At 47.0% G+C, this 20251-nt stretch overlaps 2 protein-coding genes across 3 annotated transcripts in view; one reads left to right on the forward strand and one right to left on the reverse strand.

The window, feature by feature from the left end:
* RGP1 (RGP1 homolog, RAB6A GEF complex partner 1) overlaps positions 1-20251 on the reverse strand; it is a 391618-nt gene that overhangs the window by 151346 nt on the left and 220021 nt on the right. The gene's annotated exons all lie outside the window — the stretch shown is intronic.
* Positions 1-20251, forward strand: part of GBA2 (glucosylceramidase beta 2) — a 215028-nt gene that overhangs the window by 93663 nt on the left and 101114 nt on the right. For both annotated transcript variants that reach the window (XM_069745496.1, XM_069745492.1), the window contains exon 4: positions 12529-12620. In XM_069745496.1, the coding sequence (XP_069601597.1) occupies positions 12529-12620 (92 nt within the window). The remainder of the gene's footprint in view (positions 1-12528; positions 12621-20251) is intronic.

Consider the following 20251-nt stretch of genomic DNA (forward strand, 5'->3'; position numbering starts at 1 on the left):
GGAGCTGACTATTCACTGTGTGACCTGTGATGGATACTAGACAGGTGCTGACTATTCACTGTGTGATCTGTGATGGACACTAGACAGGAGCTGACTATTCACTGTGTGATCTGTGATGGATACTAGACAGGTGCTGACTATTCACTGTGTGATCTGTGATGGACACTAGACAGGAGCTGACTATTCACTGTGTGATCTGTGATGGACACTAGACAGGAGCTGACTATTCACTGTGTGATCTGTGATGGACACTAGACAGGTGCTGACTATTCACTGTGTGATCTGTGATGGATACTAGACAGGAGCTGACTATTCACTGTGTGATCTGTGATGGATACTAGACAGGTGCTGACTATTCACTGTGTGATCTGTGATGGACACTAGACAGGAGCTGACTATTCACTGTGTGATCTGTGATGGACACTAGACAGGAGCTGACTATTCACTGTGTGATCTGTGATGGATACTAGACAGGTGCTGACTATTCACTGTGTGATCTGTGATGGATACTAGACAGGAGCTGACTATTCACTGTGTGATCTGTGATGGACACTAGACAGGAGCTGACTATTCACTGTGTGATCTGTGATGGACACTAGACAGGTGCTGACTATTCACTGTGTGATCTGTGATGGACACTAGACAGGAGCTGACTATTCACTGTGTGATCTGTGATGGACACTAGACAGGAGCTGACTATTCACTGTGTGATCTGTGATGGATACTAGACAGGAGCTGACTATTCACTGTGTGATCTGTGATGGATACTAGACAGGTGCTGACTATTCACTGTGTGATCTGTGATGGACACTAGACAGGAGCTGACTATTCACTGTGTGACCTGTGATGGACACTAGACAGGAGCTGACTATTCACTGTGTGATCTGTGATGGATACTAGACAGGAGCTGACTATTCACTGTGTGATCTGTGATGGACACTAGACAGGAGCTGACTATTCACTGTGTGATCTGTGATGGACACTAGACAGGAGCTGACTATTCACTGTGTGACCTGTGATGGACACTAGACAGGAGCTGACTATTCACTGTGTGATCTGTGATGGACACTAGACAGGTGCTGACTATTCACTGTGTGATCTGTGATGGATACTAGACAGGTGCTGACTATTCACTGTGTGATCTGTGATGGATACTAGACAGGAGCTGACTATTCACTGTGTGATCTGTGATGGACACTAGACAGGAGCTGACTATTCACTGTGTGACCTGTGATGGACACTAGACAGGAGCTGACTATTCACTGTGTGATCTGTGATGGACACTAGACAGGAGCTGACTATTCACTGTGTGATCTGTGATGGATACTAGACAGGAGCTGACTATTCACTGTGTGACCTGTGATGGATACTAGACAGGAGCTGACTATTCACTGTGTGATCTGTGATGGACACTAGACAGGAGCTGACTATTCACTGTGTGATCTGTGATGGACACTAGACAGGAGCTGACTATTCACTGTGTGACCTGTGATGGATACTAGACAGGAGCTGACTATTCACTGTGTGATCTGTGATGGACACTAGACAGGAGCTGACTATTCACTGTGTGACCTGTGATGGACACTAGACAGGAGCTGACTATTCACTGTGTGACCTGTGATGGACACTAGACAGGAGCTGACTATTCACTGTGTGATCTGTGATGGATACTAGACAGGAGCTGACTATTCACTGTGTGACCTGTGATGGATACTAGACAGGAGCTGACTATTCACTGTGTGATCTGTGATGGACACTAGACAGGAGCTGACTATTCACTGTGTGATCTGTGATGGACACTAGACAGGAGCTGACTATTCACTGTGTGACCTGTGATGGACACTAGACAGGAGCTGACTATTCACTGTGTGATCTGTGATGGATACTAGACAGGAGCTGACTATTCACTGTGTGATCTGTGATGGACACTAGACAGGAGCTGACTATTCACTGTGTGATCTGTGATGGACACTAGACAGGAGCTGACTATTCACTGTGTGACCTGTGATGGACACTAGACAGGAGCTGACTATTCACTGTGTGATCTGTGATGGACACTAGACAGGTGCTGACTATTCACTGTGTGATCTGTGATGGATACTAGACAGGTGCTGACTATTCACTGTGTGATCTGTGATGGATACTAGACAGGAGCTGACTATTCACTGTGTGACCTGTGATGGATACTAGACAGGAGCTGACTATTCACTGTGTGATCTGTGATGGACACTAGACAGGAGCTGACTATTCACTGTGTGATCTGTGATGGACACTAGACAGGAGCTGACTATTCACTGTGTGATCTGTGATGGACACTAGACAGGAGCTGACTATTCACTGTGTGATCTGTGATGGACACTAGACAGGTGCTGACTATTCACTGTGTGATCTGTGATGGATACTAGACAGGTGCTGACTATTCACTGTGTGATCTGTGATGGATACTAGACAGGAGCTGACTATTCACTGTGTGATCTGTGATGGACACTAGACAGGAGCTGACTATTCACTGTGTGATCTGTGATGGACACTAGACAGGTGCTGACTATTCACTGTGTGATCTGTGATGGACACTAGACAGGAGCTGACTATTCACTGTGTGATCTGTGATGGACACTAGACAGGTGCTGACTATTCACTGTGTGACCTGTGATGGACACTAGACAGGAGCTGACTATTCACTGTGTGATCTGTGATGGACACTAGACAGGAGCTGACTATTCACTGTGTGATCTGTGATGGACACTAGACAGGTGCTGACTATTCACTGTGTGATCTGTGATGGACACTAGACAGGTGCTGACTATTCACTGTGTGACCTGTGATGGACACTAGACAGGAGCTGACTATTCACTGTGTGATCTGTGATGGATACTAGACAGGAGCTGACTATTCACTGTGTGATCTGTGATGGACACTAGACAGGAGCTGACTATTCACTGTGTGATCTGTGATGGATACTAGACAGGAGCTGACTATTCACTGTGTGATCTGTGATGGACACTAGACAGGAGCTGACTATTCACTGTGTGATCTGTGATGGATACTAGACAGGAGCTGACTATTCACTGTGTGATCTGTGATGGACACTAGACAGGAGCTGACTATTCACTGTGTGATCTGTGATGGATACTAGACAGGAGCTGACTATTCACTGTGTGATCTGTGATGGACACTAGACAGGAGCTGACTATTCACTGTGTGATCTGTGATGGACACTAGACAGGTGCTGACTATTCACTGTGTGATCTGTGATGGATACTAGACAGGAGCTGACTATTCACTGTGTGATCTGTGATGGACACTAGACAGGTGCTGACTATTCACTGTGTGATCTGTGATGGATACTAGACAGGAGCTGACTATTCACTGTGTGACCTGTGATGGACACTAGACAGGAGCTGACTATTCACTGTGTGATCTGTGATGGATACTAGACAGGTGCTGACTATTCACTGTGTGATCTGTGATGGATACTAGACAGGAGCTGACTATTCACTGTGTGACCTGTGATGGACACTAGACAGGAGCTGACTATTCACTGTGTGATCTGTGATGGACACTAGACAGGTGCTGACTATTCACTGTGTGATCTGTGATGGATACTAGACAGGAGCTGACTATTCACTGTGTGATCTGTGATGGACACTAGACAGGTGCTGACTATTCACTGTGTGATCTGTGATGGATACTAGACAGGAGCTGACTATTCACTGTGTGACCTGTGATGGACACTAGACAGGAGCTGACTATTCACTGTGTGATCTGTGATGGATACTAGACAGGTGCTGACTATTCACTGTGTGATCTGTGATGGATACTAGACAGGAGCTGACTATTCACTGTGTGATCTGTGATGGATACTAGACAGGAGCTGACTATTCACTGTGTGATCTGTGATGGACACTAGACAGGAGCTGACTATTCACTGTGTGACCTGTGATGGACACTAGACAGGTGCTGACTATTCACTGTGTGACCTGTGATGGACACTAGACAGGAGCTGACTATTCACTGTGTGATCTGTGATGGACACTAGACAGGAGCTGACTATTCACTGTGTGATCTGTGATGGATACTAGACAGGAGCTGACTATTCACTGTGTGATCTGTGATGGACACTAGACAGGAGCTGACTATTCACTGTGTGATCTGTGATGGACACTAGACAGGTGCTGACTATTCACTGTGTGATCTGTGATGGATACTAGACAGGAGCTGACTATTCACTGTGTGATCTGTGATGGACACTAGACAGGTGCTGACTATTCACTGTGTGATCTGTGATGGATACTAGACAGGAGCTGACTATTCACTGTGTGACCTGTGATGGACACTAGACAGGAGCTGACTATTCACTGTGTGATCTGTGATGGATACTAGACAGGTGCTGACTATTCACTGTGTGATCTGTGATGGATACTAGACAGGAGCTGACTATTCACTGTGTGATCTGTGATGGATACTAGACAGGAGCTGACTATTCACTGTGTGATCTGTGATGGACACTAGACAGGAGCTGACTATTCACTGTGTGACCTGTGATGGACACTAGACAGGTGCTGACTATTCACTGTGTGACCTGTGATGGACACTAGACAGGAGCTGACTATTCACTGTGTGATCTGTGATGGACACTAGACAGGTGCTGACTATTCACTGTGTGATCTGTGATGGATACTAGACAGGTGCTGACTATTCACTGTGTGATCTGTGATGGACACTAGACAGGTGCTGACTATTCACTGTGTGACCTGTGATGGATACTAGACAGGTGCTGACTATTCACTGTGTGATCTGTGATGGATACTAGACAGGTGCTGACTATTCACTGTGTGATCTGTGATGGACACTAGACAGGTGCTGACTATTCACTGTGTGACCTGTGATGGATACTAGACAGGTGCTGACTATTCACTGTGTGATCTGTGATGGACACTAGACAGGAGCTGACTATTCACTGTGTGATCTGTGATGGATACTAGACAGGTGCTGACTATTCACTGTGTGACCTGTGATGGATACTAGACAGGTGCTGACTATTCACTGTGTGATCTGTGATGGATACTAGACAGGTGCTGACTATTCACTGTGTGATCTGTGATGGACACTAGACAGGTGCTGACTATTCACTGTGTGATCTGTGATGGACACTAGACAGGTGCTGACTATTCACTGTGTGACCTGTGATGGACACTAGACAGGTGCTGACTATTCACTGTGTGATCTGTGATGGATACTAGACAGGTGCTGACTATTCACTGTGTGACCTGTGATGGATACTAGACAGGTGCTGACTATTCACTGTGTGATCTGTGATGGATACTAGACAGGAGCTGACTATTCACTGTGTGATCTGTGATGGATACTAGACAGGTGCTGACTATTCACTGTGTGATCTGTGATGGATACTAGACAGGTGCTGACTATTCACTGTGTGATCTGTGATGGATACTAGACAGGTGCTGACTATTCACTGTGTGATCTGTGATGGATACTAGACAGGTGCTGACTATTCACTGTGTGATCTGTGATGGATACTAGACAGGAGCTGACTATTCACTGTGTGATCTGTGATGGATACTAGACAGGTGCTGACTATTCACTGTGTGATCTGTGATGGATACTAGACAGGTGCTGACTATTCACTGTGTGACCTGTGATGGATACTAGACAGGTGCTGACTATTCACTGTGTGATCTGTGATGGATACTAGACAGGTGCTGACTATTCACTGTGTGATCTGTGATGGATACTAGACAGGTGCTGACTATTCACTGTGTGATCTGTGATGGATACTAGACAGGAGCTGACTATTCACTGTGTGATCTGTGATGGATACTAGACAGGAGCTGACTATTCACTGTGTGACCTGTGATGGACACTAGACAGGAGCTGACTATTCACTGTGTGATCTGTGATGGATACTAGACAGGTGCTGACTATTCACTGTGTGACCTGTGATGGACACTAGACAGGAGCTGACTATTCACTGTGTGATCTGTGATGGATACTAGACAGGTGCTGACTATTCACTGTGTGATCTGTGATGGACACTAGACAGGAGCTGACTATTCACTGTGTGATCTGTGATGGACACTAGACAGGTGCTGACTATTCACTGTGTGATCTGTGATGGACACTAGACAGGAGCTGACTATTCACTGTGTGATCTGTGATGGATACTAGACAGGAGCTGACTATTCACTGTGTGATCTGTGATGGACACTAGACAGGAGCTGACTATTCACTGTGTGATCTGTGATGGATACTAGACAGGTGCTGACTATTCACTGTGTGATCTGTGATGGACACTAGACAGGAGCTGACTATTCACTGTGTGACCTGTGATGGACACTAGACAGGAGCTGACTATTCACTGTGTGATCTGTGATGGACACTAGACAGGAGCTGACTATTCACTGTGTGATCTGTGATGGACACTAGACAGGTGCTGACTATTCACTGTGTGATCTGTGATGGACACTAGACAGGAGCTGACTATTCACTGTGTGACCTGTGATGGACACTAGACAGGAGCTGACTATTCACTGTGTGATCTGTGATGGATACTAGACAGGAGCTGACTATTCACTGTGTGACCTGTGATGGACACTAGACAGGAGCTGACTATTCACTGTGTGATCTGTGATGGACACTAGACAGGAGCTGACTATTCACTGTGTGATCTGTGATGGACACTAGACAGGAGCTGACTATTCACTGTGTGACCTGTGATGGATACTAGACAGGTGCTGACTATTCACTGTGTGATCTGTGATGGACACTAGACAGGAGCTGACTATTCACTGTGTGATCTGTGATGGACACTAGACAGGTGCTGACTATTCACTGTGTGATCTGTGATGGACACTAGACAGGAGCTGACTATTCACTGTGTGATCTGTGATGGACACTAGACAGGTGCTGACTATTCACTGTGTGATCTGTGATGGACACTAGACAGGAGCTGACTATTCACTGTGTGACCTGTGATGGATACTAGACAGGTGCTGACTATTCACTGTGTGACCTGTGATGGATACTAGACAGGTGCTGACTATTCACTGTGTGATCTGTGATGGATACTAGACAGGTGCTGACTATTCACTGTGTGATCTGTGATGGACACTAGACAGGAGCTGACTATTCACTGTGTGATCTGTGATGGACACTAGACAGGTGCTGACTATTCACTGTGTGATCTGTGATGGACACTAGACAGGAGCTGACTATTCACTGTGTGATCTGTGATGGACACTAGACAGGAGCTGACTATTCACTGTGTGATCTGTGATGGACACTAGACAGGTGCTGACTATTCACTGTGTGATCTGTGATGGATACTAGACAGGAGCTGACTATTCACTGTGTGATCTGTGATGGATACTAGACAGGTGCTGACTATTCACTGTGTGATCTGTGATGGATACTAGACAGGAGCTGACTATTCACTGTGTGATCTGTGATGGATACTAGACAGGTGCTGACTATTCACTGTGTGATCTGTGATGGACACTAGACAGGAGCTGACTATTCACTGTGTGATCTGTGATGGATACTAGACAGGTGCTGACTATTCACTGTGTGATCTGTGATGGATACTAGACAGGTGCTGACTATTCACTGTGTGATCTGTGATGGATACTAGACAGGAGCTGACTATTCACTGTGTGATCTGTGATGGACACTAGACAGGAGCTGACTATTCACTGTGTGACCTGTGATGGATACTAGACAGGAGCTGACTATTCACTGTGTGATCTGTGATGGACACTAGACAGGTGCTGACTATTCACTGTGTGATCTGTGATGGATACTAGACAGGAGCTGACTATTCACTGTGTGATCTGTGATGGATACTAGACAGGTGCTGACTATTCACTGTGTGATCTGTGATGGACACTAGACAGGAGCTGACTATTCACTGTGTGATCTGTGATGGATACTAGACAGGTGCTGACTATTCACTGTGTGATCTGTGATGGATACTAGACAGGTGCTGACTATTCACTGTGTGATCTGTGATGGACACTAGACAGGAGCTGACTATTCACTGTGTGATCTGTGATGGATACTAGACAGGTGCTGACTATTCACTGTGTGATCTGTGATGGATACTAGACAGGAGCTGACTATTCACTGTGTGATCTGTGATGGATACTAGACAGGTGCTGACTATTCACTGTGTGATCTGTGATGGATACTAGACAGGTGCTGACTATTCACTGTGTGATCTGTGATGGATACTAGACAGGAGCTGACTATTCACTGTGTGATCTGTGATGGACACTAGACAGGAGCTGACTATTCACTGTGTGACCTGTGATGGATACTAGACAGGAGCTGACTATTCACTGTGTGACCTGTGATGGATACTAGACAGGAGCTGACTATTCACTGTGTGACCTGTGATGGATACTAGACAGGAGCTGACTATTCACTGTGTGATCTGTGATGGATACTAGACAGGAGCTGACTATTCACTGTGTGATCTGTGATGGACACTAGACAGGTGCTGACTATTCACTGTGTGATCTGTGATGGACACTAGACAGGTGCTGACTATTCACTGTGTGACCTGTGATGGATACTAGACAGGAGCTGACTATTCACTGTGTGATCTGTGATGGACACTAGACAGGTGCTGACTATTCACTGTGTGATCTGTGATGGACACTAGACAGGAGCTGACTATTCACTGTGTGATCTGTGATGGACACTAGACAGGTGCTGACTATTCACTGTGTGACCTGTGATGGACACTAGACAGGTGCTGACTATTCACTGTGTGATCTGTGATGGACACTAGACAGGTGCTGACTATTCACTGTGTGACCTGTGATGGACACTAGACAGGAGCTGACTATTCACTGTGTGATCTGTGATGGACACTAGACAGGAGCTGACTATTCACTGTGTGATCTGTGATGGATACTAGACAGGTGCTGACTATTCACTGTGTGATCTGTGATGGATACTAGACAGGTGCTGACTATTCACTGTGTGATCTGTGATGGATACTAGACAGGTGCTGACTATTCACTGTGTGATCTGTGATGGACACTAGACAGGAGCTGACTATTCACTGTGTGATCTGTGATGGATACTAGACAGGAGCTGACTATTCACTGTGTGACCTGTGATGGATACTAGACAGGTGCTGACTATTCACTGTGTGACCTGTGATGGACACTAGACAGGTGCTGACTATTCACTGTGTGACCTGTGATGGACACTAGACAGGAGCTGACTATTCACTGTGTGATCTGTGATGGACACTAGACAGGTGCTGACTATTCACTGTGTGATCTGTGATGGATACTAGACAGGTGCTGACTATTCACTGTGTGATCTGTGATGGACACTAGACAGGTGCTGACTATTCACTGTGTGATCTGTGATGGACACTAGACAGGTGCTGACTATTCACTGTGTGATCTGTGATGGACACTAGACAGGAGCTGACTATTCACTGTGTGATCTGTGATGGATACTAGACAGGAGCTGACTATTCACTGTGTGATCTGTGATGGACACTAGACAGGTGCTGACTATTCACTGTGTGATCTGTGATGGACACTAGACAGGAGCTGACTATTCACTGTGTGATCTGTGATGGACACTAGACAGGTGCTGACTATTCACTGTGTGATCTGTGATGGACACTAGACAGGAGCTGACTATTCACTGTGTGATCTGTGATGGACACTAGACAGGTGCTGACTATTCACTGTGTGATCTGTGATGGATACTAGACAGGAGCTGACTATTCACTGTGTGACCTGTGATGGATACTAGACAGGAGCTGACTATTCACTGTGTGATCTGTGATGGACACTAGACAGGAGCTGACTATTCACTGTGTGATCTGTGATGGACACTAGACAGGTGCTGACTATTCACTGTGTGACCTGTGATGGACACTAGACAGGTGCTGACTATTCACTGTGTGATCTGTGATGGACACTAGACAGGTGCTGACTATTCACTGTGTGATCTGTGATGGACACTAGACAGGTGCTGACTATTCACTGTGTGATCTGTGATGGATACTAGACAGGTGCTGACTATTCACTGTGTGATCTGTGATGGACACTAGACAGGTGCTGACTATTCACTGTGTGATCTGTGATGGACACTAGACAGGTGCTGACTATTCACTGTGTGATCTGTGATGGACACTAGACAGGAGCTGACTATTCACTGTGTGATCTGTGATGGACACTAGACAGGTGCTGACTATTCACTGTGTGATCTGTGATGGATACTAGACAGGTGCTGACTATTCACTGTGTGATCTGTGATGGACACTAGACAGGAGCTGACTATTCACTGTGTGACCTGTGATGGACACTAGACAGGAGCTGACTATTCACTGTGTGATCTGTGATGGACACTAGACAGGTGCTGACTATTCACTGTGTGACCTGTGATGGACACTAGACAGGAGCTGACTATTCACTGTGTGATCTGTGATGGACACTAGACAGGTGCTGACTATTCACTGTGTGATCTGTGATGGACACTAGACAGGTGCTGACTATTCACTGTGTGACCTGTGATGGACACTAGACAGGAGCTGACTATTCACTGTGTGATCTGTGATGGACACTAGACAGGTGCTGACTATTCACTGTGTGACCTGTGATGGACACTAGACAGGAGCTGACTATTCACTGTGTGATCTGTGATGGACACTAGACAGGTGCTGACTATTCACTGTGTGATCTGTGATGGACACTAGACAGGAGCTGACTATTCACTGTGTGATCTGTGATGGACACTAGACAGGTGCTGACTATTCACTGTGTGATCTGTGATGGACACTAGACAGGAGCTGACTATTCACTGTGTGACCTGTGATGGACACTAGACAGGAGCTGACTATTCACTGTGTGACCTGTGATGGACACTAGACAGGTGCTGACTATTCACTGTGTGATCTGTGATGGACACTAGACAGGTGCTGACTATTCACTGTGTGACCTGTGATGGACACTAGACAGGTGCTGACTATTCACTGTGTGACCTGTGATGGACACTAGACAGGTGCTGACTATTCACTGTGTGATCTGTGATGGATACTAGACAGGAGCTGACTATTCACTGTGTGATCTGTGATGGATACTAGACAGGAGCTGACTATTCACTGTGTGATCTGTGATGGATACTAGACAGGAGCTGACTATTCACTGTGTGATCTGTGATGGATACTAGACAGGAGCTGACTATTCACTGTGTGACCTGTGATGGACACTAGACAGGAGCTGACTATTCACTGTGTGATCTGTGATGGACACTAGACAGGAGCTGACTATTCACTGTGTGACCTGTGATGGACACTAGACAGGTGCTGACTATTCACTGTGTGACCTGTGATGGACACTAGACAGGTGCTGACTATTCACTGTGTGACCTGTGATGGACACTAGACAGGTGCTGACTATTCACTGTGTGACCTGTGATGGACACTAGACAGGAGCTGACTATTCACTGTGTGATCTGTGATGGACACTAGACAGGTGCTGACTATTCAGCTTGTGACTCCTTGTGGTAGAATGTGATAGTTCTGTTAGGCTGTGTGCACATGTTCCGGATTTTTCGCGTTTTTTTCACTATAAAAATGCGATAGAACCGTGAAAATATATATACATTAATTATCTTTATTAATAGAATGCAATCCGCAATTTTTGTGCACGTTGCATTTTTTTTTTTTTTTTGCTAAAAAAAACACATCGCGGTAAAAAAAAGCAGCATGTTCATTAATTTTGCAGATTGTTTGCAGATTTCCCGCTATTTAATGCATTGGAAAGCTCCGGAAGAAAACTCGAAAAATCTGCACGAAAAACGCATGTGGATTTCCTGCAGAAAATGTCCGGTTTTGTTCAGGAAACTTCTGACGTGCACATAGCGTTACAGATTTTTACTGATTGCACAAAGGTGATGGGAAGAATAATCCAGAAAGTGTAGAGATCGAGGAGCGCAGGCCGCAGAGAGCGTACCGCGGAGCAGACACAGGGCGCAGCCCGCTCCGTGTACTTCATACATTGTCTCATGCCAGTATGGCAGCCACTGGGCAATGACAAGCGTAGGCAGCGTGCGTCTCGTGTTACCACTTCATCTGCCCCAGTTTCTTCTTATTATTATTATTATACATTTTTATAGCGCCATTTATTCCATGGCGCTTTACATGTGAATACGAGGCAAATATAGACAAATACATTAAACATGAGCAGATAACAGGCACATCAGTACATAAGGAGGGAGGACCCTGCCCACGAGGGCTCACAGTCTGCAGGGGATGGGTGATGAAACACTAGGAGAGGGTAGGGCAGGTTTATTATTATTATTATTATTATTATTATTATTATATATTTTTAGAGCAGGCATTCTGTCGCTTTTTTTCTGCTCTTGTGTTATTGCTGCTTGTGGAGAATATTTGGCTTTTTTGATTGGTGGATAACTTGCTGAGCACACGGTGGTTGTGTCAGTCCTCTAAGGTGCTCTGTGCTTTTCCCCTCACAGGTATCTCATGTGGTGGCTCCGCAAGACGTATGTGGAGAAGAAAGCCCCATTTATAGATCTCCTGAACTCCGTACCTCTGCGTCAGATCTACGGTAAGTGATGTGTATGACCTATTCCTCCAAATGTCCACGCCTGTCCTACACCGTAATATAAATATACTATTGAGAGCATCCTAACTCTGTCATCAGTCCTGTCCTCTGCGTCATCACTCACTGAGTCCTCCCTGTCATCAGCGACTCTGTCCTATCCTGCCATCAGTGACACCATCCTCCCCGTGGTCTGTCATCAGTGCCTGTCCTCTGCGTCATCACTCACCGAGTCCTCCCTGTCATCAGTGACTGTATCCTATCCTGCCATCAGTGACACCATCCTCCCCGTGGTCTGTCATCAGTCCTGTCCTCTGCGTCATCACTCACTGAGTCCTCCCTGTCATCAGCGACTGTGTCCTATCCCGCCATCAGTGACACCATCCTCCCCGTGGTCTGTCATCAGTGCCTGTCCTCTGCGTCATCACTCACCGAGTCCTCCCTGTCATCAGTGACTGTATCCTATCCTGCCATCAGTGACACCATCCTCCCCGTGGTCTGTCATCAGTCCTGTCCTCTGCGTCATCACTCACTGAGTCCTCCCTGTCATCAGCGACTGTGTCCTATCCCGCCATCAGTGACACCATCCTCCCCGTGGTCTGTCATCAGTCCTGTCCTCTGCGTCATCACTCACTGAGTCCTCCCTGTTATCAGTGACTGCCTCCTATCCTGCCATCAGTGACACCATCCTCCCCGTGGTCTGTCATCAGTCCTGTCCTCTGCGTCATCACTCACCGAGTCCTCCCTGTTATCAGTGACTGCCTCCTATCCTGCCATCAGTGACACCATCCTCCCTGTGGTCTGTCATCAGTCCTGTCCTCTGCGTCATCACTCACCGAGTCCTCCCTGTCATCAGTGACTGCCTCCTATTCTGTTATCAGTGACTGTATTCTATCCTGCCATCAGTGACCACATCCTCCCCGTGGTCTGTCATCTATGACTGCCTCCTGTTCTGTCATCAGTGACTGCCTCCTATCCTGCCATCAGTGACCCCATCCTCCCCGTGGTCTGTCATCTATGACTGCCTCCTGTCCTGTCATCAGTGAGTGCCTCCTATCCTGTCATCAGTGACCACATCCTCCCCGTGGTCTGTCATCTATGACTGCCTACTGTCCTGTCATCAGTGACTGCCTCCTGTCATCAGTGACTGCCTCCTATCCTGTCATCAGTGACCACATCCTCCCCGTGGTCTGTCATCTATGACTGCCTACTGTCCTGTCATCAGTGACTGCCTCCTGTCATCAGTGACTGCCTCCTATCCTGTCATCAGTGACCACATCCTCCCCGTGGTCTGTCATCTATGAGTGCCTACTGTCCTGTCATCAGTGACTGCCTCCTGTCATCAGTGATTGCCTCCTATCCTGTCATCAGTGACCACATCCTCCCCGTGGTCTGTCATCAGTGACTGCCTCCTATCCTGTCATCAGTGACCACATCCTCCCCGTGGTCTGTCATCAGTAGTGATGTCCTGCCCTTGTGATTAGGATAAAACACATGGAATAATTGAACTGCCTCAGGGATGATGACTGATGTTTGATTGTTTTGACATATTTATTATTTAGGAGAATGATGCTGAAAGGAGCGATAACGTAGAAAAAAGTGCAGAACGGAGTGACTGCTCCTTCGCTGCCTCCCAGGGTTTTTAGGTCATGTTAGAAAATAAGGGGAAAATGTTTTCTAAGTCATCAGAGTAGCTAATTTCTGCAAACATGAGCTAAGAGGAAAAACAGACTAAAACATCAAGCATACAGAGACAACATATACTGGACTATTGATTTATGCACAGTTTATTGAAAGTTTACATATACTTTAGGAAGTGCTTACCTTCTTTAATCCTGCTTTCCTGTTCACTCCAGAAGTTCTGAGATGAATGCAGGCATTCCTTCCCTCTGTTTGTTATTTTTTTTCCCCTTATTTGTAGAGGAGGAGCTTCACTACTTATCATGAGCATAAACTGCAGCACAGATTCATCTCTGCTAAAAGTCTAGACCTTACTAGACCTTAGATTTGAAACAGGACAGACATTTATAGGACATTTCCCAAATTATTTTCAAATTAATATTCCCCACAAAATGCATTGAACTACTGTACCCAATTTATTATATACACTGCTCAAAAAAATAAAGGGAACATTAAAATCCCACATCCTAGATATCACTGCATGAAATATTCCAGTTGTAAATCTTTATTCATTACATAGTGGAATGTGTTGAGAACAATAAAACCTAAAAATGATCAATGTAAATCACAACTAATAACCCACGGAGGTCTGGAGTTGGAATGATGCTCAAAATCGAGGTGGAAAACAAAGTTACAGGCTGATACAACTTCAGTGGAAATGCCTCAAGACCAGAAAATGATGCTCAGTAGTGTTTGTGGCCTCCATGTGTCACGAAGTTACCGCGACAGAGCAGTACCAGAAGATGTGTTAAAGGTGTTTGTTTTCTTTCAGCAGGACAGGGTTTAATAGGCCATGTGGTAATCCCTGCATTCAGTTGTGCCCCGTTATCCACTCCTCTCTCCTATAAAAGCTAGGCCTTCTGGTCAGATCCTTGTCTGAGTTAGCACTTGCTAGATAGACCTGGTGTAGTGAGGAGCTGGTGTCTGTAGAGCTGGAGGAATTTATTGTGCGACAGTTGCTTGGTTTGTACGCTTGGAAATTCCTCATCCTTACCTGCTTTATTTTCTTCCCCCGTCCTTCACACCCTGGTGTATACCTCTGTTATTTGTGAGAGTATATTTGTGTGAGTGGAATTTTCTTTTACCCTTGCCTTTGTTCCCCTGTCTGTCGGGTTGGTGTACTGCGGTACACGGTAGCGACTCTCTTCCCCGGGTGGGGGAAGGGGACAGACGCAGGGCTGCAGTTAAAAGACAGGGCGAGGGCGGAGGCCCCGGCATCCTCGCCTTCTGAGGTATCCCGGGGAACAGGGCGAGTTAGGGCGCCCCTGTAGTGCTAGGGCCAGGAATAGTGCCCCTGGTCCCAGTTTACTCGCCAGTCCTATCGTGCCTTATCTTAGACCGAAAGCCTAGTCTGATCCGTGATGGATCCTATCACAGCGTTGACAGGGCAGCTGCAGCAGCTCAGTTTGGAGGTGGCGGGTTTACAGCACTCTGTTACATCTTGTGTTGGGATCTCGCCCTCCAGGCAAACCATTGTGGAGCCCAAGGTCGCATTACCTGACAGGTTCTCTTGAGGGTCTGACAAGTTTGTTGTGTTCCGTGTGGCCTGCAAACTCTATTTCCGGCTGTGTCCGGTATCCTCTGGTACAGAGGAGCAGCAGGTGGGGATTATCTCGCTCCTGCAGGAGGACCCACAAGCATGGGCTTTTTCTCTCCCATCTGACTCAGCCACTCCAGTCAGTAGAGGGCTTCTTTCAGGCTTTGGGCTTGGTGTATGATGACCCTGATCGTGTCTCCTTGGCTGAGTCCTCTCTGCGCCAACTTCAGCAAGGAGACCGTCTGGCGGAGGAATACTGCTCCGAGTTCGAGCGGTGGGCCACTGACACTAGGTGGAATGACCGGCCCTCCGTATTCCGTTCTGCGAGGGTCTCTCTGTGAGATTAAGGGATCCGTTAGCTCTGAGACTCCTGACTCCCTTGAGGCTGCCATATCTCTGGCGATCCGGGTTGATCGCCATCTTCGCCAGAGACATAGGGCGATACCTCTGAAGGCAGGAGGTCCAAGTTTGAGTGTGACCAGTACTGTTTCCACTGTGGAACCCATGCAAGTTGGTGCGGCGTCCCAACCTAATAAACTTGCATTAATCCGGCGTAAGGGGGGAATTGTGTTTCTATTGTGGCAAGAAGGGTCATTTTGTGAGCACATATCCTACCCGTCACTTGTTTAAACAACCGCAGGAAAACTAGAGGGCCTTGTCTCCCATACCTTGTCCAGACCGATACCCATTATAGCAATCGATTCCGGACCTCTAAAACAGGGGACTTCACGCAGGCTACAAGTGAGGACCATACACTCTGAGGTGTTAATCTGTTATGTGCTTGAGGGTCTGCCCTCACCTGTGGTTCTGGTACTTCCTTGGCTCGCTCTGCACAATCCGGTAATTGATTGGCAGACACAAAAAGTGGTTAAGTGGGGTACATACTGTCAAGGACACTGTTTGGGTACCCAGTTGGCAAGGGTGAATACCCAGTCCGTGCCCCATTACCTGTCAGACTTTGAGGATGTGTTTTCAGAGCAGGGGAGCCAAGAGCTTCCCCCTTATCGTCCTTATGATTTTGCCATCAATCTGGTTCCTGGTGCCAAGCTGCCTAAGAGCAGAATCTATAACCTCTCAGGTCCAGAAAGGCAGGCCATGAAGGACTATATTACGGAAGGTCTGGCTAAGGGTCATATCCGACCGTCCTCTTCTCCCCTTGCTGTAGGGTTCTTTTTCGTCAAGAAGAAGGATGGCGGGTTACGTCCTTGCCTGGATTTCTGGGAACTAAATGCGATCACTGTCTGTGATCCGTATCCTCTACCTCTGATCCCTGACCTCTTTAATCAAATTGTTGGGGCAAAATGGTTTTCTAAGATGGACTTCAGGGGGGCGTACAATCTCATCCACATTAAGGAGGGGGATGAGTGGGAGACTGCGTTCAATACGAAGGTCCAGAAGGACACTACGAGAATCGAGTGATTCCTTTTGGGTTGACGAATGCGCCCGCCGTCTTCCAGCACTTCATTAATGACATCTTAGTCACCTAGTAGGCAGGTTTGTTATCTACCTGGATGACATTCTTGTGTATTTACCTGACCTTGAGTCACACCAGCGTCCTGTCAGAGAAGAGCTACACATTTTACGTGACAAATTGTATGTCAAACCCTAGAAGTGCATGTTCTCAGTTGAGGAGATCCCTTTCCTTGGATATGTATTATCTGCCACCAGTTTTCGCATGGATCCGGCGAAAGTCTGAGCGGTATTGGAGTAGGATCGTCCTGAGGATTTGAAGGCCTTACAAAGGTTTTTGGGTTTCGCCAATTACTACCGTAAATTCATAAAAAACTTTTCAGTAGTAGCCAAATCGCTCACTGATATGACTAAAAAAGGGACGGACTTCTCCAGGTGGTCCGGTCCTGCCAGGGAGGCATCTGACACATTGAAAAGGTGTTTTGCTTCTGCGCCGATTCTTATTCAGCCTGATGTCATTGTGGAGGTGGATGCATCCGAGGTGGGAGTGGGGGCTGTATTATCGCAAGGTGCGTCTCCTGGTAAATGGCAACCATGCGCTTACTTTTCTAAAAACAACTTTCGCCAGCTGAGAGAAACTGATATTGGTAAAAGGGAACTCTTAGCTATCAAATGGACATTTGAGGAGTGGCGTCATTTTTTTGGAGGGAGCTGTTCACCCGGCGATGGTGATCACTGACCATAAGAATCTGGTTTACTTGGAGTCGGCAAAACGTCTTATACCTCGCCAGGCAAGATGGACATTATTCTTTACCAGATTTAACTTTTTTGTTACTTTTAGGCCAGGGAGCAAAATTGTTAAGGCAGATGCTTTGTCCCGTTGCTTTCCTGGGGGAGGCGATAATTGCAAACCGATACCTATTTTACAAAAAGGGATAGTGATGGCGTCCATATGCTCCAATCTGGAAAGAGAGGTTGCTGACGCTCAAGGGGACGCCCCTGCTACCTGTCCACTTGGTAAACTGTTTGTACCGGTCAATCTCAGTCTTGGAATCCTCAGTGAACATCATGATACGGTGCTGGCTGGACATCCAGGGAATAAGGCCACCGCGGATCTACTTACTTGGTGGTCAGGTGCTTATAAGGATGTCCAGGAGTATGTGGCTGCCTGCAATATCTGTGCGCGTTCTAAGACCTCACATACTTGTCCGTCAGGGGCTTTCCTACCATTGGAGATTCCCAGCAGACCATGGACTCATTTGTCGGTCGATTATTACGGATCCACCTGTGTCTGCAGTGAACACTGCAATCCTGGTCATGGTGGACAGGTTCATTAAAATGTCTTTTTATTGCTTTACCTAATGCCAAAACTCTGGCGCAAATTTTCATCAGGGAAATAATAAGACTGCATGGAATTCCTAAGGATATTTTTTCGGATCCGGGGGGGGGGGGGGGGGGGGGGGGGGGGGAGTTGGGGGGGGGGGGGAGGAGGGCAGTTTATCTCCAAATTCTGGAGGGCGTTTTGCACCTGTCTGGGGATCCATTTGGCTTTTCACCCACAGTCTAACGGGCAGACTGAAAGGGTTAATCAGAATTTAAAGACCTATCTTGAATGTTTTGTATCTGAGAATCAGGAGGACTGGGTCACCTACTTACGACTGGCTGAATTTGCAGTTAATAATCGCTGTCAGGAATCAACTGGTAAGTCCCCGTTTTTCGGGGCATATGGGTTCCATCCGCAGTTTAGTTCGTTCAATGGTGATCGCCCTTCTGGTTTACCGGGGGAGGAATGATTCTCTTCTTCTATTTCTTCTATATGGCAAGGGGTGATTAATAATTTGCAAAAGATGGGTTCCAAGTGTGGCTGATCGGAGACGTTTGGTGGGTCAGGACCTGAGTGTTGGTGACTTGGTATGGCTGTCCTCAAGGAACATTAAGCTAAAGGTTCCATCTTGGAAATTGGGTCCCAGGTTTATTGGTGCTTATAAGATCTTAGCTGTCGTCAATCCGGTAGCATTCCGCCTTGCTCTGCCACCTACTTTTAAAATCCATAATGTTTTTCATCATTCACTTCTCAAGAAGTACGTGGCATCTGCAGGACCTTCACCTCTGCCATCTTCTGTCGTTGTCCATGGTAATCTGGAGTTCCAGATAGCAAAGGTCTTAGACTCTTGTCTGGTTCGTCTGTCACTTCAATACATGGTACATTGGAAGGGGTACGGTCCCGAGGAGAGGGGGGTACGGTCCTGAGGAGAAGAGGACATCCGACATCCATGCGACCAGACTGGTTTGGGCATTTCATGTGGCCCTCCCAGATAAACCAGGCCCTGAGGTTCAGGAGGTCCCTCATAGAAGGGGGGTACTGTCACGGAGTTACCGTGACAGAGCAGTACCAGAAGACCACGGCGTCTGATGGCTCCTGCTTCACCGTTGAGAAGAAGCACTTCTCCAGTGTATTAAAGGTGTTTGTTTTTTTTCTTTCAGCAGTACAACCCTGTCATCGGCCATGTGGAAATCCCTGCATTCAGCTGTGCTCGGTTATCCACTCCTCTGTCCTATAAAAGCTAGGCCTTCAGGCTTGATCCTTGTCTGAGATAGCACTTGCTAGATAGACCTGAAGAGTGAAGAGCTGGTGTCTGTAGAGCTGGAGGAGTTTATTGTGCGACTGTTGCTTGGTTTGTACGCTTAGAAATTCCTCATCCTTACCTGCTTTATTTTCGTCCCCCATCCTTCACACCCTGGTGAACACCTCTTTTATTTGTGAGAGTATATTTGTGTGAGTGGAGTTTTCTTTTACCCTTGTCTTTGTTCCTCTCTGTCGGGTTGGTGTACTACGGTACACGGTAGTGCCTCTCTTCCCTGGGTGGGGGAAGGGGACAGATGCAGGGCTGCAGTTAGGAGACAGGGCATGGGCGGAGGCCCCGGCATCCTCGCCATCTGAGGTATCCCGGGGAACAGGGCGAGTTAGGGCGCCCCCTAGTGCTAGGGCCAGGAATAGTGCCCCTGGTCC

This window comes from Ranitomeya imitator, chromosome 1, assembly GCF_032444005.1.
Source record: "Ranitomeya imitator isolate aRanImi1 chromosome 1, aRanImi1.pri, whole genome shotgun sequence".
Classification (NCBI taxonomy): Eukaryota; Metazoa; Chordata; class Amphibia; order Anura; family Dendrobatidae; genus Ranitomeya; species Ranitomeya imitator.